The sequence below is a fragment of the Salvia hispanica genome, unplaced genomic scaffold, assembly GCF_023119035.1.
Source record: "Salvia hispanica cultivar TCC Black 2014 unplaced genomic scaffold, UniMelb_Shisp_WGS_1.0 HiC_scaffold_1025, whole genome shotgun sequence".
In the NCBI taxonomy this organism is placed as follows: domain Eukaryota; kingdom Viridiplantae; phylum Streptophyta; class Magnoliopsida; order Lamiales; family Lamiaceae; genus Salvia; species Salvia hispanica.
The window spans coordinates 17987-39921 of record NW_025951278.1 but is presented as its reverse complement, the minus strand read 5'-3'; the positions used below and the strand labels follow the sequence as shown (position 1 = coordinate 39921).

Here is a 21935-nt window from a genome sequence, read left to right as displayed (position 1 = left end):
ACCCAATAAAAAATCAATCCAAATTCAAAGGCCATTAAAAACTTAGCCCAAAGTAAAATATAAAAAAGTACTACTACTCCATCTAACAATACAATGCACATATTATCTTCCATAAAAGAAACACTTGCTGGCTACTGCACTGTACATGTGATGTGGAGAATTTATCTTGATTTGATTACTCTTCATCAAATCAATTAAACCTATGGAGTCCCCATTGAGTCCGATTAATCTATATTTTAATCCTTTTGTTTTTAATTTCTCTAAATAGTCAACGATCCCTTTTAGAATTAAAATGCACGACGACTATGTACTTAAGAGACAATTATTGATAAAATAAACAGTATTAATAGTCATTGGTCGCTATCACATGTTACAATACGAAGTACTGTAACTTATGATAGAAATTAGAAAATTTATTTGTGGACGAGGAATGTGACAAAAATTGATACACTGAATTTCGTTGACATCAAGTATACTATAATCACCAAACTAGTATCATATTATTATTATTATTATTATTATTATTATTATTATTATTATTATTATTATTATTATTATTATTATTATTATTATTATTATTATTATTATTATAATTATTATTATTATTTTTTGCATTTTCGAATCTTGTAGTACAATACTTCTTCCAAATTGGTAGTACATCCTATGTTGATTGAAAACCAAATGTGTTAAAGAGACCCTATCATTATCCCATTCCACCCACCCCATACCAATAAAAAAGGCCAAAACACTTATTATTAGTAATACACTAATTATGCTACTGAGTTATATGTGCACACAAAAAATGATGAAGTATTGAGTTTAATAAAATATCCATAGTTTTATTTTGGTGGATATAACAAACGAAATGATATTTTAGTGTTCCCACACAATTGATATCTACTCATTTTGATGAAATTTTGGTATCATGCCACGCACACTAATTAATTTGTGAAGGACTTCTTATACGCGATATACGTAAATTATCAAAATAAGTATATTAATAGATTTTTTCGTAATAGGAGTATAAAAAAGAAAGAAAAAAAGACGAGATCAAACCCTACTTGAGTAGATTATGCAAAAAGAAATCGCATTAGAATCAGAGATTATTGATTTAAGCAAGCTCGTAAATCATTATTTTATTTTATTTTTATTTTTATTTTTATTTATACGTGGATAAAATAAATAACGACGAAGTTCGTTGTGTATACCGAAAAAAGGGAAAATTATATAAAAAAGAAAAACACGAACGTATTATGGTTAAAGCACAATGTACAAGGAGTTGAAGCGAGACACGAGATTCTCTGATCTCAAGATTCGTTAAATTCCGGTGATGTCCAAGTAGCCGTCATTCACTCGCTCACTCTCTTTGTTCCGCCTCTCTCTCCCATTCATTCTCCACTCTCTCGCTTCCCGCCACCACCACCACCACCACCACCACCGTCCTCCGCGAGTAGAATGTTTGCCTCGATTCGATCTTCGTAAACCTAGGGTTTTTGTTGGTGGTAATTTCACTTTCTTATTTATAATTTTGGATCGATTCATTTCGCGGAGTAGTTGATTTAATGGCGTCTGAAGATGTGAAAGCGAACAACTCGGCGGTGTCCAAGATCGTTAATCTGGCTGAGGAGGCGAAGCTTGCGAAGGCAGAAATCAAGCCTTCTAAGTACCAAGTCTACAGCATTTGCAAATCTCTCATCGCCGGAGGCGTCGCAGGAGGAGTGTAAGTTTCTGATCTTTGTTACGTTGTGTTTATTCGTCGATAGGTTATCCGAATTTTCATTTTCTATGTTCCCTTTTTTATTCATCATTTTGAGACACAGAGCAGCCGGATATGTATGTGTATTCATGAGCAATGTACTCTGTTAGTTTGCAAACAATATCTAATTTGTGGAAAATGTTGACTTTGGTTTGATTGATTTGTGCTCTGCTGCTTGATTGTCACAGGTCTCGGACTGCTGTAGCTCCATTGGAGCGATTGAAAATTTTGCTCCAGGTTAGCCATGTTGAACTAAGCAGCATTCTCTTATCTCGTTCCATTGGTATTTTGATAATTTAACACTAACCTTTCTCAAAAGACATGCTCTTTTGATCATGTCTAGTGAATTATGTTTGGTTTCTTTGAGGCTATTTTTACTTTTTCCTTTTTTTTTTGCCTCTGCGACTGTTGACCGTCTCGAATTCATATATATGGAATTATCCATCATTGAGCTAATGTATCCTGGAAAACTAATGTTCTTTGACAGGTTCAAAATCCGCATAACATAAAATATTCTGGTACTGTTCAAGGTTTGAAGTATATATGGAGAACTGAGGGTCTTCGAGGACTGTTTAAAGGAAATGGCGCAAATTGTGCTCGTATTGTCCCGAACTCGGCCGTGAAGTTCTTCAGCTATGAGCAAGCATCCAAGTATGGTCCTACTATTGGTGTTTTGCATCTCCAGTGGTGTTTATGTGATGACAGGATGCTGCAGCCTTTATTTTCCTTGGATATCTTGCACTATTAGACTAGTCTTTTTGAAAGATATTACGTAACCATGAAACTCAGACTATGCCACTGCTTTATGTAAAAGAATAGCTTGGCTTATGCTTCATTGATGCCAGCATTTCATAGCTATCACTCATTAATTGATACACTGATCACCATACTTGCATGGATTGACTTCGTATTTTATGTTGGAATAGGGGTATATTGCATTTGTACCGGCAGCAACCTGGGAACGGTATGTTTTTGTTATCAACTTATCATGCACGTGGAATATTTCAAAGTTTTAGTTTCAGTATATTATATTACTGTATTTTTCGCTTTTTCTTGGATATTGATATGCTGGATCTCATTTTTGGGTTTAGGGTTTAATTATCAGTGCAATGAAATTGTAAGCAAGAAATTAATAATCAGAATGATCTAAAAATATACTCAGTTTTTAATCTATTATCACCAGCCATGTGTTGTAGCATATTGTCTTAAGAACTCAGCGATATATGTATAAAATAAAATGATTGTCTGCCAACATATAGGTTACAGTTATATTTGGGTCTGTACTTCCAGTTTAATTTCATTCTAAGGAGTTGGAGTTGTGAAAGCAGTGCCTGTTACTATGTAAACCACCGTCTTCCATGCAACTTGAAACTTCAGGGATGTATGAGTTGCTACTTGGCTACTTGCTAAATATGCCTGTGTTCTTTATCTTGGATTTACAGAGGACGCTGAATTGACTCCTTTATTACGTCTCGGAGCGGGAGCATGTGCTGGGATAATTGCTATGTCTGCTACATACCCGATGGACATGGTCCGAGGCAGACTTACTGTACAGGTAATGCAGGTCCTTTTTTTCCAATGAGCGTTCTTTTGGGAAGCTATTTCTTGTACTAGTATTCAGGTATCTGTTTGTTTATCCTCTTCTGCAGACAGACAAGTCCCCTTATCAGTATAGAGGAATGGTTCATGCTTTATCAACCGTGCTTCGAGAGGAAGGTTTCCGTGCTCTGTATAAGGGCTGGCTTCCATCTGTCATTGGAGTTGTAAGTTCTCCCATGCTAGATACTTTAGGTCTTACAGTAATAGACTGGCGATAATTTCTTTAATTTTTTCTGTCCGTTTATGATATAATGAAGGATTAAAGGTTTTATTTAATTCGAGACTTTGCATTCTATATTATAAGGGGGAAAATGTTATTTTACCCTTGACCGCTGCAATTGGCTATTAACGTAAAAAACCATTGCGTATCAATTAAAAATGATACAGTTGAACCAAGTCAACCAACTCTGTCTTAAGAAGTAAAATCCCCAGTTTCTAAAGAGCATTGATATTTGATATACCTGAAAGAATTACTAATTTCCTAGAATCCTTGTTTCTAGCTGAACTAGTTTCGTATTAATAAAGTGATAGAATTACAAATTTACTTGAATCTTTGTTTCTAGCTCAACTAAGTTTGTATTAATCAAGTGATAGAATTACGAATTTACTTGAATCCTTGTTTCTAGCTCAACTACTTTCGTTTATATTAAGTCATTAATTTCTCAAGCGGATTGGTTATTCCGTGCAAACCAAATCTTCTTAACTGCTGTTATTTTTTTTAAAAATGATTAATAATTCTTTGAAATGATTTAGCTAATGGGCTGTAGGCAATGCTATCATGATAAGAATACATGATTGGTTAATAAAGTGATAGAATTACAAATTTACTTGAATCTTTGTTTCTAGCTCAACTAATTTTGTATTAATCAAGTGATAGAATTACGAATTTACTTGAATCCTTGTTTCTAGCTCAACTACTTTAGTTTATATGAAGTTATTAATTTCTCAAGCGCATTGGTTATTCCGTGCAAACCAAATCTTCTTAACTGCTGTTATTTTTTTAAAAATGATTAATAATTCTTTGAAATGATTTAGCTAATGGGCTGTAGGCAATATTATCATGATAAGAATACATGATTGGTCCGGGTCCCCTTTCTGACATTGTTGGTTTGGCAACTTCTTTGCAGGTACCATATGTTGGCCTCAACTTTGCTGTTTATGAATCTCTCAAAGATTACTTGATTAAATCTAAGCCATTTGGTCTCGTTGAAGACAATGAATTGGGTGTAGTTACAAGGCTTGCATGTGGGGCAGCAGCAGGCACAGTTGGACAAACTGTTGCTTACCCTCTTGACGTCATTCGCCGCAGAATGCAGATGGTGGGGTGGAATAATGCTGCTTCAATTGTTACCGGTGATGGGAGAAGTAAGGCTCCCCTCGAATACAGTGGCATGGTTGATGCTTTCAGGAAAACTGTTAGACATGAGGGCTTCCGAGCATTATACAAAGGATTGGTCCCCAATTCAGTGAAGGTCAGTCTACTTTTACTTTTTATGCTTTTCTGATATTTCTTTTGATCACCTGAATAAGATAGAGCTTTTGGTTTAATTTTCCACTTTAATTTGGTATAGTTTTTCGTATTTTTCTAGTCACAATTATTATTAAAAGACTTAAGGGACAGAAAGAAAGAATCTCTTAGTGCTGCATCCTGCATGGTATTGGTGCTTGGTGCTCCCATAATCCCATTGTGGGAAGCAAGTGTCACAGCCTGTTACCTTCACGATGCGACCACCACTGTGGTCCGCGTATGCGATTTGTGTATTTTTTCTTCTGTATAATAGTGACTAACAACAGCAATATTCAATTCTTAGACAAATGTAACTTAGTAATAGTGAGTTGCTTGCTTTGCCTGATGCACACTTTCCGTCTCTATTCAGGTTGTCCCATCAATAGCCATTGCATTTGTGACATACGAACAAGTGAAAGAGTTGCTGGGAGTAGAGATTAGAATATCTGACTGATGCCAGCAGATAGAGCTCTAATTTTCATTCAATTTACAGTATGATTTTTGTTCGCTGGACGAGGATAATAATTTGATCTAAGACGTTTCTCTTTCGTGAAGAGAAGCGAACCCCTACATCACCTGCTTATAGGTTTTACTATGGATTTTGCCTTCATGGTAGTAATATTAGCTAATAATAAGAACAATGCCATAAACTAGCTGTTTAGGTCTATGCTTGATGAGTGAGTAAGTGAGTTAGTAGTATTTTTGTACATGGCATTTGCTTTGTTCAATAAACCTGCCTACCTTTTGGAATTGCTATATTTTGATTAAAAAAATTGGATGATCTCTTGTTTGAATTTTTCTCTGAGTGCCCTTGTGATTATGCATTTCTTTTGCTATTTGAAATTTGATGGAATATACGAAATCTGGTAATGGAGAAGAGTTGGCAAACATCAGGTGTACAAGTGCATTAGTCAGAGTAGCAGAACATCCTCAAACTTTGAGATACAGAAACATCATAAGTATGTTGGTATCGGACTTTGCTAATAGTAGAAAGCCTGATTTGCCTATCTAAACCTGTGTAAAATGGCGTCGAAACTGGCTTCCGATGATCCTGCTGTCCTAATTCAACTCGGAATCCGAAGAAGCACCTGGCCGCCGTCTTGATCTTGGGCTCGCCACAACCAGCTTGCTCTCAGAATTCATCCTCGCCGGCCGCCCAACGGGTGTGTGCGGTGGCCTCGACACCCTCCCTCTCGGCGTCCCTGTTACAAAACACGGTCAATATACATTCTTCTAGATTTTGATATACTACTCAGAGTGAAGGCGTTTCAAACCTGGCTTTGACTTGAGATCCAAAGACTTGCTTGTTGGTGGGAGCTTGTTAGCCACGGTCTCAATGGACGGCAGTGATCTCATCCTCCTCTCCTTCAACGCCGCCCATGAGTCGTCCACTGTCAAGGCGGGTGCCTCCTCGCCCCCATCACTACCCGACTCGGAGGTCTCCCTCTGACTTGCACTGGCCCTCTCCCTCTCCACAACCCTATAAGCAAACATCTGGTATGGTATCTGTGACACCACATGCATCTTGTCGGAAGCTGCACATCTCGCCACGAAGGTGGCCTCCACATCACTGAAGTCCAACGGAGGCAGCGGCACCCCTTCCTGCTGACCGTAGTCAGGGTTCATAGCCAAGAAACGCTTGGTATAACGTATGATCCTACATATAGAAGAGAAGCTAGGCCTCTGAGCCGGATCAGTGTGCCAGCATTTCTTGATCAGGTTAGCCAAGAACTTAGGCGTATGAAACGGGAACAACGGCCTCTCCCCGGCCCTAATGTTCCTGCTCATCTTGTCCCCTTGAAGATGAGCATCTTCGAAAGGTACCTTCCCCGTCAAGATCTCAAAACACACCATTCCAAAACTGTACACGTCGCATTTCTCAACATTCCCTTGCGTCTCCTGACCTAAAACCTCGGGTGCATACCATATATACGGCAGCTCCCCTGAGTCTGCAGGCGTGCTCTGAGTAAGCCTCCGGATGGAGGCATCCAGGCCAAAACCTGTGATCTTGGCCTGGACGAATCCCTCCCCCGTCCCATGAGACCGTGGCTTGATCAAGATGCTGGAGGGACTGAGCTCTCCATGAGGGATCCTCCTCGAGTAGAGATACTCCATCCCTCTGGCTATCTGCAGCATCAGGTCAACAGCCACGGGGATGGAAAACGGGACCTTCTTCTTGGGCCCACAAAGCTCCTTGACATAAGTGGAGAGGTCCTTATGCATCAATTCCATAACCAAGAAAAACTCCTTCTTGTCCGCATCACAGAAGCCACACAGAGTGTGCATTATGTTGGGATGGGAGAGGCTTATATCCGCGGCGAACTCTTTCTGCAGCTCCTCAACACCCTCCGTGTGGAAGTGGCGCAGAGCGAAGCTCTCGCCTAGCCACTGGATCTCCTTGAACTGCTTCCCGGTCCCTAGTCTCCTCCTAATCTTGTAGTCCTTGGAGTTCACCAAGATGGTGCTAGGCAACATTGTGTCGCTGAGAAGGATGTCAGAAACCTTCGAAGCCAAGCCACGTTCTCGGAGATTCTTGAGAATGAAAAGCCTGTCCTCATCCCAGACAGACTCCATTCTGCTGCAGAAATCCTGAGACACCAAATATTGTTGCCCGAACATCAACTGGAAGATCCTCGGATCCTTCAAGCCCTTGTGGTATTTAAAAGCGTAGACGGTCTTCTTCCTCTGCATATCGTCGTGATCATTTCCTGCGATATGTCCGGCCATCTCGATGGCCTCCACTGCAGCAGGGAGGCAGCTGAGGAGGTTGTGTATGTGGAACTCAACGCAGTCGGAGTTGTGATACAACGTGATGGATTTGGCCATGAAATCCTTGGTTTCGAGGCACATCTTGACGTAGGATTCGCATTCCTTGTACACTTTGAGAAGCTCCTTCAAAGGCTGTTCCAATATCTTCCATTTGGCGTTCTTCTCCTTGTATTTGAGGTTGGTTTTCATCATCTCTGCGATCGTCGTGTAGCCGGAGGCGAGCATGTCTACGAGAAGAGAGCATTGCCTTTGATTGTAGAGGTTGTTCTGGAACACCATGAATGCGTTCAAGCTTCCCACAACTTCCCCTGTTTGTCTGAATTGCTCCATTTCTTGAATCTGAGATGAGGGAACGAGAGAGGGGAGGTTATATTAGATTAGATGAAGGGATTGGTGTTGTTTCATGGGAAGAGTGATGAATTTGCATGCAGAAATTTGATGATTGTGAAAGATAGATCCAAGAGAAAACAAACACTTTGTTTTCTCTTGGATGGATTTGAATTGGAAAAAGAAATGCTTTGGAATGATTTTTTTCCAATGATTTTTTACTCCCAACAAATCGGAAACATGTTTGGTTCTATTATGGTTTGTTTTGTTTGAGGTAGATTAAAAGGCCACTTTCTCGCTCTCTCAATTCTTTAAAAACAGAATGGATATTGAAAGCCATAATTTAGGTAGTAGCGTATGAAAATTGAAAAATCCAAGGGGAATTAAAAAAAAACAGTGATAATTTGGAATATGGATAATTATTATTCAATTATGAATTTCGGTCAAATTTTTTTAGTTTCTAAGATTCAAAATAAAATATTAATAAGAAGTTTTAACTTTTTGCAAGTCACATTCGTGCTATTCCGGTGAAGTTAATGGTGATGTGGTAGTCAAAATATCCTACATTGATAAAACATCTGATGAAAACAATACCTCGTCGTCTCATTAATGAGAAAAAAATATTACTATTACTTGTAAACAAAAACAATACGGTTTTGAACACATCCGAGTCATTTAGCCAGTCATAGCATCTAAACTACTATTTACATCCAGTTGAAAATTTTGTCAAACCAGTTTGAATTTATCGAACTATTTTCCATATTGCTTCTTTTTCTCTATATTGTTGTCTAATTATATTGTGTCGTTGTTGTTTCTTAATTACAAATTGTAGGAACACATCTTGATCATATATTCACACTAAAAAAATTGAGTGAATAAATTGTGTACATCAAACAAGATTATGCCAACATAGGGGGCAAGTGCAATACAAACAGCGTGGAACCGGTGCTCGCAGTCGGGTATGGTTGTGCGTCGCTCCCCGGCCAAGTACTCGCCTAGGCAGATGACGCAGCCGCCGTCCCCTCCCTCCTTCTCGGTGCACGTGTTAAACGTTAATCTGGCACAAGCCACCGCGTGCTGCGGCTCTCTAGGCATCTCAGAAAAACAACAAGGGCAGTGTAATAACACCATAAAAGTAACAGAAAATGCTAGCATTGATCCAATATAAAAGTAATCGCCCAAGTCCATTGTAATTTTATTATATGTTTTATGATTAATTATAATCTCCTATAACTGTATTTGTGCTTAGGGATGTGTTGTGCCTTAAGAGGAGAAATCATGCATCACATTACTATGCATCTACAAGGCCAGTGATAAATAATTCAATTTGTGCTTTTAAATTTGATAAGTTACCCTCTTTAAATTCTTGTAAATTAGATCCTATTGATAATTGTAACAATTAGTGAAGTCGGGGATCTCTATTTCCTTCTATATTTTATTCTTGTACGGTAATTTTTGGTGAAGTGTGGTTAGGATGTGAAAAACAAAAATCGGCAATAATTTTAAAATTAATGTAAATATAATACACTTTTAATTGCGTCTCACATGCATTATCCTCGAAATCCCACAAAATTATCATCATACGAAAATTTCAGTCCTCTAAAGGGTATGGTTGTGTAAAAGGATAGTACTCTGTTACTTAATTATTTAACCCTCCAAACAAGGATCTTTATTTTATTTAATAAAAAAATCAATAATCATCAAATTAGACCTATGTGAGAGAGGTTGATTCTACAATGGTCGCCCTCTTTCCCATCCATACTAATTCCGATGAAGTCAATTATAATATGGCACCCGGAATAAAATGACATTGTTTAGTAATACTCAAAGCAACATAATAAAGAGGAAAATATACTGTTATTAATTTTGAAAACAACATCGATTTTGTCATTTTGTGTATGTGTGCCGCTTAGTTAGCCATATCCACTTAAATTAATACACATAAGTGGAATGGTCTCATTAAAATTAATACACATAAGCGTTGGAAAATTAAAAAATAGAATATTCGTGATTTAATACTCAAATTGTTATAGAATATATCTAGCTATTTTCCATATTGTTTGCTTAATTTTGTTCATATTGTCATGGTTAATAACATATCATTATTGTTTCTTTATCAATGCCATAACCTAATTTAATTTCACGTATACAAATATTGTAGGAGCACATCTTTATCATATAGTCATACTAAAAAATTGAGTGAACTTTGTACGTACATCGATCAAACAAGATAATGCCTGCACAAGGGGCAAGTGCACTTAAGCTTGATCCACTCCATTACACATTCAGCATGGAACCGGTGCTTGCACTCAGATATGGTTGCGCGCCACTCCCCGGCCTTATACTCGCCTAGGCAGATGGCGCAGCCGCCGTCCCCTTCCTCCTTCCCGGTGCACGTGTCAAACTTCAATCTAGCACAAGCCATCACGCGCTGCTTCTTTCCCGGCCCCACAGAACTCGTCTCCGAACAACAACAAATTCGAATGCCTCCCGCAATAAAAACAAGAACCACTCCTATTAAACACCCAATTGCAAACCAATCGATGAAGTCCATTGCAATTTTATTCAAGTGGAGAAACCATGCATAACATGACTTATATAGGTTATATATACAGTAATTGTTGTTTCCTTGTTGGGTTTCCTACTTCTACAAGGTTATGATAAATAATTCAATTTATGCTATTAAATTTGGTAAGTTACTCATCATCGTCAAATTAGGACCTATATCCCACTATAAAATAACAAGATACGGTAAATTAAACATAAAAGACCCATTATATTTTATTCTTATATGGTAATTTTGGGTGAAGAGTGGTTAAGATGTGAAAAACAAAACATTAGTATTAAAACTAATTTAAATATAATACACTTTATAATTGCGTCTCGCATATATTATTCTCGAATCCCAAAATTATCATGATATAGATATCACGAAACTTTCAGTCCTCTTAAAGGGTGTTAATTTTTAGAAGGATACTCCATTATTTATTTAACCATCCAAACTAGGATCTATATTTATTCAATAAAAAAAATCAATAATTATTTTTATAATACTGATTGTGCTTCATCATCAAATTAGAGTTATGGGCCCATGGCTACATTTTCACTATAAAACAATTAACAACGATGATTTTACATTGTTGGATACATATTAATCCCAATTAGTAAATCGTGGCTAAGTCACAATGATGCAAAATATAGGGGTTTCTTCTCCCTACTCCCAAATCAAGTGGTACCATCGTCCATCGCAATTGTTCCCGTGAGATAAAAAATCATGAAAATCAATCGAACTCGTTCAGTGGTCCGTTGTTCCGTTCATGGACTGCAAATTTACCAGCCCGCTATAGGTTTTACTATTTCAGGCAATTTTCATAAATCGGTCATAACTTTTATTATGTTCATACTCCAACTGAGCCGTATTACACCCACACAAAAATCTTTCTAAATTGTAAACATTGATAGCCTTTAGGCATATTAAAATCCATTATTTGAGTTATTTTGCATTCAAAACTCATAAAAAAAAAAAACAATTAATAGAATGTTAGACAAAACATGCTCCATTTTCTTTTGGGCTTGGGATTTTAAGAAATTTGTGTTAATTGAGTTAAGTGAGGAGAAAAAAAAAATCTTCACGCCGAACCATGGCGTCTGACTTGTGTCTAGGTATCTTCCTGCCGAACCATGGCGTATGCCATCTAAGGCTGTGAAGAACTGGTACAATCATTGTTTGATTTAAATATTTAATGACTTTTGAGCACTCCATTGATTCGGGTGTTAAAAACTTTGTTTGAAGCTGATAGAGTTTATATCGTGATTTGAGTAGTATAACATGTGAAATTCAAAGTGGAATTGAGAAATAAATAGTGATAATTTGGAATATGGATGAGTTAGGTCTTTGGTTAGTGCTATATATAAATTTGCAAATAACATATTAAATCATGATCTTTCAATTTGTAATTATTCCACCCGTGCTAATTCCAATGGAGTCAATCGTAATGTGGCAGCGAAAATTTCTACGATATTGTTTAGTAGGAGTAATACTTAAAACATCATCATTTCATTACAATAAAGAGGAAATATATTACTATTATTATTTAATTTCAAAAACAAGTATAACACGTTTTATATAAATATGTATCGCTTAGTTATTATTATAGTTAATACATATAAGTGGCACCTCTTTAAACGTTAATACACATAAGCGTTGGAAAATTTGGCCCAATTGTGAAATAGAAAGCTCATACTATGATATAGTAATATTCTATTTTCATATTCGATCAGAATTTGACCAAATTTCATTATTTGTATATAACTAAGTTATTTCCGCTCGCTTCTTTTTCTATATATTCTCATGTTCAATTACACGTCATCATTGTTCCTTTATTAGTGCCATACCCTAATTTAATGAATACAAACATTAACAAATACCCCGGCTGCGTACTCGCCTAGGGAGATGGCGCAGCCGCCATCCCCTCCCTCCGTCCCGGTGCACGTGTCAAACTTCAATCACAAGCCGAACAACAAGAAGTTTGAAAACCTCCCACAATAATAGCAAGACCCACTGTTATGGAATACCCAATAGGATACCAATCAGACCAGTGCATTGTAATTCTATTTCTCTATAATCTAGTGTTTATTTATTCCATGACTTGAATCCTCCTAGTCCTAGGTTATGTAGTCCTACTATGTCGTTGGGTTTCCCTACTTCTACAAGGAACGTGTGTTAAAATTTTGAAATTACGACCTATATATCCAATATAAATTATTGACAAGATTTTTTTAAAATTATCATAAAGGTTAAAGAGAATTACTGCAAATAATATTTTTAAATTAATGCAAATAAAATATTCGCGGCACAATTACAATAATACAAAGTATAGGGGTTTCTTTTCGAAACTCTCAAATCAAAGGGGTGCAATCGCAATTGCTCACGCGAGATCAAATCCGCTCCGAATCCAATTTCACAGTGTGAAGGGAGAAGAAGATGCAGTGGTACGTCGTCGCTTCATTCCTCACCGTTCTCACAAGCTCTCAGGTTCACTTTCCCTCACTGGTTACAGCTCAAGCTTTTAAATACTTGTTCCATACGGACTTGATTTTGTGGATTGGTTGAAAATTGCCCCCAAAAATGTGATTTTGGATTGAGGGTTTGTTCGTTTTGGTTGAAATTGGCAGGGTATATTGACGACATTGTCTCAGAGTAATGGGGGGTACAAGTATGACTATGCTACTGTGCCTTTTCTTGCTGAAGTTTTTAAGGTAAGTGCATTCATTCTTAGAAATGTATGGCTACTTGTGTTAGCAATCTTTCGATTTTTGCTTATTGATAGAGTAAAAGTATGAAATTAGAAGATCAGAATATTTTCTTGGGATTATACTATGTGTGAAGTTTTAGTGCTTTTATGTTCATTACTTTAAGTTTATGCAGTTTCATTAACTAGTATCATGTTTCTGGTTGGGTGCAGCTAATTGTGTCTAGTTTGATGCTGTGGAGAGAATGCCAGGCATCGCCTCCTCCTAAAATCACGACTGATTGGAGAAGTGTACGGTTGTATCCGATTCCGTCAATCATATACCTCATTCACAACAATGTGCAGTTTGCCACATTGACTTATGTTGATACCTCCACTTATCAGATAATGGGAAACTTAAAGATTGTTACGACTGGAATACTGTTCAGGTGCTTATTATTATTCACTTTCTCTCGTTGGTTCGTATACATATCACTTATCATTATCAAGAACTGAAGCTGCTTCGTTTAATAGGAGCTATGCGCAGATTTCTCTTATGTAGTTGTTGATGCTCTACAATTGGCATATAATTTCATTTCCCGTGTTAGGCTATTTTTGAGGAGGAAGCTTTCTAATTTGCAGTGGATGGCTATCGTTCTATTGGCTATTGGAACAACCACAAGCCAGGTACGTCGGTTTTACTTACTCTTCTAGTTTAATTTAAACCACAATGGCGAATGGGAGTTGAATTATGATCACTAGCCTTACTCGTCGCATAGCTTTTCATGTAAGCATAACTTGCCTTGTAGTCTGAATCTTATTGTCTAATGATGGCACAGGTCAAAGGTTGTGGAGAAACTTCTTGTGAGTCGCTCTTTTCGTCTCCAATTCAAGGATACATGCTGGGTGTATTATCAGCTTGTCTCTCTGCTCTGGCTGGTGTGTACACGGAATTCTTGATGAAAAAGAACAATGACAGCTTATATTGGCAGAATATTCAATTATACACGTGAGTTTCTTTCTCTGGTAGCCGTAGTACCAGACCAATGTTTCTACATACACGAGATTAATATAATTATTCCATATAAACTGCCGTAGCAGACTGGCAACATATTCATATATGAAGCAACTATGATTCATTGCTGTAGTAAAGGGGGAAAGTGGAGATGACAAAGGGTTTTCTATTTACATTTTATTTCTTCATTTGTGGGTATGGACTTAGATTAAGAGCCTTTTAAGGGTATTTGTTTATTGATGCGATGTAGCGAATGCCTCTCAGATTTGGTGCAATATTCAACATGGCCAAACTGGCTACTGATGATTTCAGAAGTGGATTCGAGAATGGTCCATGGTGGCGACGCCTTTTCAATGGATATAGTGTAACAACTTGGTTGGTAGTGCTAAATCTTGGTTCAACTGGACTGCTAGTATCGTGGTTGATGAAGTATGCAGATAACATTGTTAAGGTGCCTATTACTTCAATCTTTATTTGGCTAAATTATCTGAAAAATGTCATTTGATGTACTTAGTTTTAAGAATATGGGAGCAATTGCTTAAAATAATTTCCTCATTAACAGGTGTATTCAACGTCGATGGCCATGTTATTGACAATGCTGGTATCTGTGTACATTTTCCATTTCAAACCGACTCTTCAGGCGAGTTTTACATTCTCTCTGATTTTCTTCATATCTTGTGCTTCCCACTTTCGTCTTACATAATCAACTCATGCAGCTCTTTTTGGGAATTGTGATCTGCATGATGTCACTGCACATGTATTTTGCCCCTCCAACCGTGCTTGTGGACTTGCCTCTGACGACAAAAGCATCACCTGAAAATCTGGATGAAGTTTCTGCTAATCGAAGAACAGCTTCCTAGAGTTCAACTTCAAGTGAGCCTCAATCCTCTCGAATCATCCCTTTTTTCATTCAGGAAATTGCAGAGAGGAATAGTTTCCAATCCTCAGAGGATGGAAAATGTAGAGTCGCAACCTGTAGAAACATGGAACTAAGACAGAATCACCACATGATTTTTTACAGGAGCAAGTTAGTTAGTTAGTTAGTTAGCTGTATTAAAAACTTGTCTGAGTACATGATCGTGAAAATTCTTGCTATCCGAGTTCATCTTGTTAGACTCGAGTGTACGAACCATATAAGAACATCCGTTCCAAGTCTATATCGGTGTATAGCCACATCTAATCTTGTTATACACTACTTTGGAATATTTTGTAGTAGTTGTTACACAATTGTTTATACAGCTCCTTTTTGTGTGTTTGTGTCTATGTGAGAGAGAAAGAGTGATATGTCTTGGTGGGCAATTACGGGGTGATTTCTCCGTCAAGCACCACCACCGGTGGGGGCGGCCATAACAACCGACAACGAGAACTGTGCCACCATGTGAGGAGTGCCTCCTTTTTTTCTCCCAGGTACAACCAACTCCATTGCAAATTGCTGCTGCATTATAAATGGCCTCCAAAAAATGTGTGGTGCTTAATTTTGTTGAATTCATATAAAGAAGCAAGTACATATACCATATGCCCTACATTCAAGGGCAATCTCATCAAATTATTTGCATCAATTCTATTGGCTGCCCATATTAATTATTGCTCTCTATACTAAGATTTGTGGACAATATCAAGAAAGGGTCACCTATTATTGGAGGGAGAGTTTTCCCCTAAAATCCTTTAGTCCACAATTCATGAACCAAGATAAGGACCTTATAATTTATAAATCTATAATTAGGAATACTAATGAAATTATAAATGTGATATTGTATATAGGCTTGAGTTTAGATGTCTGATCTGATCATTTTACACAAACTGGGTATCATAGATGCTATATTAGATGAAAGGGGTGTGTTATATTGCTAACTATTTAAATTGTTAACTCATCAATGTTGTGTATTAAAAATGTCAATACGGGAACATTAAAATGTCAATATATAATATCAACACATTATATTGAAGTTCAACAAAATTATGTGTTGACATTTTAATATCATCGTGTTGACATTTTTAATACACTGCATTAATGAGTTAACAAGTTAGCAACTTTAGAAAGTTAGCAACTGATCACACCCCTTAGATGAAATATATCGGTTATAATACCAATGACTTGATAGATACATCGAAAAAATCCCTCAAATGTAACGAAAAATTCCACACACGAAACGACAGATGCATTGAACGTTTCATCTTAGCTAACAAGTTTAAGCATTTCTTTGTGCTAATTAGACGGCTAATTTGACTATTAATTGGGATGGTTACAGTTTTTTCCAGCTTTCCTTTTTCACTAATATCAAAGTCATTTTGTATACTTATTTTTCAATTTTGAATGTTCTTTGCAACTTCATGTAAACTCGGATTAAATAATTCTCACAGATACTTGTACAAAATAAGATAAAATATTTTTCGGGTAAAAATAAAATTTAAGATGAAAGATAATAATTTGACAAAGCAAGAAACCTTAATATCTATATGCAGTATATTTTTATTTTGGGGAAAGTTGTTCAATTTGTTTCCCATTTATGACTCATGTGAATTGCATTTGCCCCCAACCTATGTTTCATGCACGTAAAATGACGTTTAGGGTCAATCAAAGGCCAGTACAAAAATTGACAACACTATAATTCATATCGAAAATTTAAGCGTTTTTTCAAAAATAAATCTACATTTATTTCCTTTACCTAACTGTTCACATTGTTTGTTGACTATAAATAGGTCCAAAATGATCTCTCATTTGATTCTAAGAAGGGTAGTCAAAACTTAGGAAGAAAATAAAATGATGGGAGGAGGGATTGAATCTCTACCCCCTAGAAATGTTGGTGGTCTCGGTGGTGGTGACGGTCGTCCAAATGGGCAGGTGGTGAGCAACCGGGGCGGGTTCCAAATGCCGTTGCACTACCCGAGATATAATAGAGCGGAGTACGAAACTATGCCGGAGTGGAAAGTGGACTGTTTGCTAAATGAGTATGGGCTACATGTGAGTGGGGATGTGGAGCATAAGAGAAGATTTGCAATGGGAGCATTTTTATGGGGTTTTTGAGGTTTGCTTGTGTTTTGTGTGGTTTATGCTTATTGTGTAAAATTCAGTAAATGTGTTAACAATAATGTAGTAATTGTGAGTGCCAGTGTGGGTCGTGCATCTAAGAATTAGTTCGTTAATAAAAATTTTAAGTGACACTCTTCTCCTATTTCTACTAAATCTATACTCCGTCCGTATCTGTTCCATGTTAATAGAGCCATTTTTCTATTTGGAAAGTTCCAAGTTATTTAAGTCATTTTTATTTTTGGCAAAAAGTAATTCTTCTTCTTACTCTATTCTCTTTTCATCTCTCTTACTTTTTTCACCATCTATTCAACATATTACACTCAGAAATGCCTCTATTAACAAAAAAAAATTGAGGGGGTAGTATTTAGTACTCCTAGTATTTTTTTTCATTAAAGTCACCACCACCCTTGAACAAGACATTTTAAATGGCTATATGGTCTCACTCACTTGTTTTGTCCATAGTCGAAATTCTAGGTTTAAAAGAGAACTGAACCTGAATCAACTTATATTTTTCTTCAGATTAAAAAATTTATAAAAAAATCCAGTTTCCAAATACTACTAATCCAGTTCCCTGTACCAATATCAATATGCAACAATTTAACATCATCCCAATACTAATTTAGTGACTCTTTCAAATTCTAATAAAAATCATTTTGAGACGATAAAAGCAAGTGGGTACAAGCTCGACCAAGAATGGCGCAAGTAAAATTGGAAACGAATGACATTTGAATAAACAAGTAAAGATCACAAAAAAACAAAGAAGAAATAGGTTCACACAGATATGTTATAGTAATAACTAGTGAGTAAATTGATCAAACAAGATCAATGAACCAAATCCAGTTTCAGATTAAAAAAGAAAAGAAAAGAAAAGATCAATTGACGAAATCCAGTCATTCTTGAATACACATTCCATATGAACAATTCAAACCACCATTGCTTGACAGTTTCAAGCTCTTCTTACCAGGGTCCGAACCAAGAACATGGCCAAGAACGATATAATTTGTACATAAATGCAAATCTAAGCCATCGGGAGGGCATCTCAGACTAACCCATCGCGTACTTCTGGGTCCAGCTCCTAGCAGTCTGCTCGTACTTGGACCTATCTGTCTTGTACATGTGTGCGATTTCAGGCACCAGAGGGTCATCGGGGTTAGGGTCCGTCAAAAGTGAACAGATTGAGAGCAACACCTGAACATACACATACTATTATTTAGACTCGCTTAAAACTGAAGGGAAGTCTTGTGTAACACAGACTGATTGAAACACAAATGTTGTATGAGATGATTGAAGAATTTGTTTTTGGAATACGGAATAGAGCACGATTGCATATCAGTGTGTTGAATGTTGTTTTGATTTCACAAGATATTTATCATCCGGCTAAATGCACCACAGTAAACTAGTAGAAAATGTAAAGATACCTTGGAAATTGTCAAGGCAGGACTCCACTGTTCTTTCAAGATATCGAGGCAAATGCTCCCATTGCTGTTAATATTGGGGTGAAAAACTTTCGTCCTGAATGCCACCTGAAAAACACAACCAACAATATAACTCCTGATATTTTGAAGCAGATAGTATGACGTCAAAGGGTTAAATAACAACCTTCCAGTATACATTAATTCAGGTTCAAATAAACAAAAACAAGAAACCATGAATAAGAGACGATACTTCAAATTTCAATAATTCCCTAAATTATTTCAACCCATTACTAGACATGGCAGACAATTATTGCACTGCGATGAAAATTTAAGATAGACTTCTGAGTTCTGATAAAACTACTTTCTCTTAAACTATACATCTTTAGCAAAAGAATTGTTCAACTACAGTCAGATGAAGTTGATATGATAATTTTTGTGCAGCAGTTCATGTCACCAAATACAAAGATGTGAATTCATCTTTGTATTCAAATGCAGCAGAGTATCAGAGATTCAGAGTACGATCAATTGGAATTAAACTAAGAGTGAGTTGATAGATCCACAAATGATTCAAAAATGCCATACCTTTGGTGGTTTGAATGGGTAATCAGGGGGGAAATGAATGGTGACTAAAAACACTCCTCCTGCATAAGGACTATCTTGTGGACCCATTATGGTGGCTTGCCAGTGAAACATGTCTTCACCAACAGGTCCTGTCGACAGAAGGAAGGAAGCTTAAGATAACAACTCCATTAATTGAAAGAATAACATAAATACTCGCAATTGCAAGTGACAAGCATAATCAGGGTAATTCTGAACAATGATTGTTCAAACAATACGGCTGGTATGAAGTCTAAACCGGCAAACAATAACTCATAATGCTTAACTGGAAACAAGAACTTCCAGCAGAAAATCAGGAAGAAAACCATACACAGTTAGTTAGATAACTACTTAGAAATATCCACTTCATAATCCAATGCTTCCCTGAATCAGAATCATAACCAAACGAGCAAACTTGAAAGGGTAGTAAACTGGTTGAAACACCAAAGAAGATACAGTAATTGCTAAAAGCTAGAAAATGAATCAAAGAAATGCCCAATTCCTTGACGTTGAACTTGAGAAGATTAACAAAACCCTCTCTGGCTAGTTCTCTGGTCTAGTCACTGGACAGGTAAAATACAGTATGCATCATAATTTTGGTACGGCTCACTACCAGCCTCTCTATTTGGACACAGATATCCCCAGCTTCTCGTGAATCAACATGTTTAGACGGACATCTGATTATTGACATGTGAGAAGTGCCAAAAATGCAAATTCTTCAATTCATAAAAGTTATGCAACATAAGCCTCTACAAATATAACTGAACTCGCGGGACAAATTTATCAACTGGGCACAAATTTATCAAAATCCCAATGTCACTAGATAATATACAGAAAGCCCCAAATTACTTTCTTTTTAGCCTTTCCCCTTTTCAATAAACATCATTGGCAATATCACCACAAAATTAGGGCCAGAACTAACACCAACCATTATTGTGCACAAAAGAAGAAAGTAATCCCCAAAAACTTTTTATTTCTTTTTTTATATGTAACAGGAAAATTCGAGACCAAAACTACAAATCACTCAAGCCCACGTGAAAAGGGAAAAAGAAACTTGCCAAACCACCACTAATCGAGATGCCGGCCCACAGATTAGCACCACCAAGAATGAATTTTGCCAGTAAAAATGGATTGAAACAACGAAATCCGACAAACCCACAAGAAAAAAATATACCCACATGCAAACATCGATATTTCGCAGATCAACCAACACACCGTGCAAAAACATAAACAAATCATAAAAGGAACAAAATTGGGCGAATAAACACCTGCGCTGCAGGAAGTGGGCGGATCTTTCTGCAAATCCTTTAGCTCCTTCAAGATCCGTTTCGAAGCCATTGTTCAAGAATCAGATCTGCCAAATTGAATTCAAGGGCAAAAAATGAAGCCCACAAACAATGAAGAGAAATTTAAGACAACCCAGGTTGCGTATATATAAGAACGATCGAATTCGTTGAAAGAAATACAGAGAGAGAAGGAAAGAAGACTTTTTTTTACTTTTTTTTTTCTCCCCCTAATTTCCTCTGGTTCAGCTGCTGCTTCTTCTTCTTGACGCTAACGAGAATATAGTGCGACTTTTTATTTGTTTTCCTATTTCCTACGTATTTCCTATTTCCTATTTCCTATTTTCCTACTCCATAATTTTATATATGCAATATTGCCTTTTTTGTAATTAAGTAGTTATAATTAGATATGATAATCGTGGTGATTCGGGATTTTAATTACGATGATTTGGTGAGTGGAGTCTTCCAAATATAGCATTTGAGGATTATCAATTTTTGACTGTCGTCATTGTATACGTAGACTAATCAAACTGAATTTGCGAAAGAAAATGTGATACTACTCTATTTTTTGTATATCATATACTCTATATACCTCTAGTAGAAATAATTCATATTCATTAAAAAAAAATTCTTTTTTAAAAAATCTTTGTTATTTTTAATTAGTCTGCTTCTATAAGACGCATGGAATATTAATTTAGCAAATTGAATTATTCAGTGAAGAGCCACATATTATAATGCGATTGACAACCTTCATACATCAAAATTTAGTCCCTAGCACTTAGAACAATGTCTCCTCAGTACTCCTACTACAGTAGTATCTAGTTATCTACATATTTTTACAGCTATATTACTACTCCCTCCGTCCGCGAATAGAAGTCTCGGTTCAGTTTTACCATAAATCTATACATATATAAAAGGCGAGTTTTGGCCTTCTTTTGAAATATTTATAAGTTTTATCCTCATTCTGAAATACTTATAAATTATGGACTAATTTGAATATTTGATAATTGGGCATGATAATCAATGCATATAGCATTTATAATTCAATAATTAATTATTTAATAATCGATAAATGTGGGAATCATAATTAATAAGCATCTTCTTTGTCCATATATCATTTTGGGTATTACAAATGAAAATCTATCTATACATCTTCATCATATAAAAGTTGTGTTTTGAGTACTAATTTAGAATATTTTTAAAATATATTTGTATTAAACAATATAGTGTATTAATAATAATTATAGGATTTGTAACTTCTTTCAAAATTAAGAATTGTATTAGTAATAATTATGATAATTTAAAATGGCAGTTACAATCTAATCACATTATTGTATGGGGAAATAATTTTTGTTGGGTTAAGCGTTAGTAATAAATAGAAATCCACCATGTATATATAATATAT

The 21935-nt window shown here is 36.3% G+C and overlaps 4 protein-coding genes across 5 annotated transcripts; 2 read left to right on the top strand and 2 right to left on the bottom strand.

Annotated features, from left to right (window-relative positions):
• Positions 1-1284: 1284 nt before the first annotated feature.
• Positions 1285-5656, top strand: LOC125197853 (mitochondrial adenine nucleotide transporter ADNT1-like). Its single transcript, XM_048096379.1, has 8 exons — positions 1285-1720; positions 1945-1993; positions 2244-2407; positions 2683-2720; positions 3199-3311; positions 3406-3519; positions 4483-4827; positions 5233-5656. Exons 1-8 carry the CDS (start codon positions 1563-1565, stop codon positions 5314-5316), a joined length of 1065 nt encoding a protein of 354 aa, XP_047952336.1. The 5' UTR covers positions 1285-1562; the 3' UTR covers positions 5317-5656.
• A 117-nt stretch (positions 5657-5773) lies between these two features.
• On the bottom strand, positions 5774-8112 carry LOC125197854 (light-sensor Protein kinase-like). Its single transcript, XM_048096380.1, has 2 exons — positions 6137-8112; positions 5774-6064 (listed from the first exon to the last, which is right to left on the bottom strand). Exons 1-2 carry the CDS (start codon positions 7959-7961, stop codon positions 5922-5924), a joined length of 1968 nt encoding a protein of 655 aa, XP_047952337.1. The 5' UTR covers positions 7962-8112; the 3' UTR covers positions 5774-5921.
• Positions 8113-12861: 4749 nt separating this feature from the next.
• LOC125197847 (CMP-sialic acid transporter 1-like) lies at positions 12862-17438 on the top strand. Of its 2 annotated transcripts, XM_048096369.1 has the most exons (10): positions 12862-12993; positions 13134-13217; positions 13424-13501; positions 13595-13638; positions 13798-13876; positions 14029-14198; positions 14469-14655; positions 14767-14844; positions 14921-15611; positions 16905-17438. In XM_048096369.1, exons 1-9 carry the CDS (start codon positions 12943-12945, stop codon positions 15062-15064), a joined length of 915 nt encoding a protein of 304 aa, XP_047952326.1. In that variant the 5' UTR covers positions 12862-12942; the 3' UTR covers positions 15065-15611; positions 16905-17438. The 2 variants fall into 2 exon arrangements, with proteins under 2 accessions (XP_047952326.1, XP_047952325.1); XM_048096368.1 differs by having other exon boundaries at positions 13424-13638.
• A 563-nt stretch (positions 17439-18001) lies between these two features.
• On the bottom strand, positions 18002-20885 carry LOC125197848 (ubiquitin-conjugating enzyme E2 28-like). The gene is made up of 5 exons (XM_048096370.1): positions 20745-20885; positions 20516-20601; positions 19233-19360; positions 18654-18758; positions 18002-18423 (listed from the first exon to the last, which is right to left on the bottom strand). The coding sequence occupies exons 2-5, from the start codon at positions 20583-20585 to the stop codon at positions 18280-18282; spliced, it is 447 nt and encodes a 148-aa protein (XP_047952327.1). The 5' UTR covers positions 20586-20601; positions 20745-20885; the 3' UTR covers positions 18002-18279.
• Positions 20886-21935: the final 1050 nt, after the last annotated feature.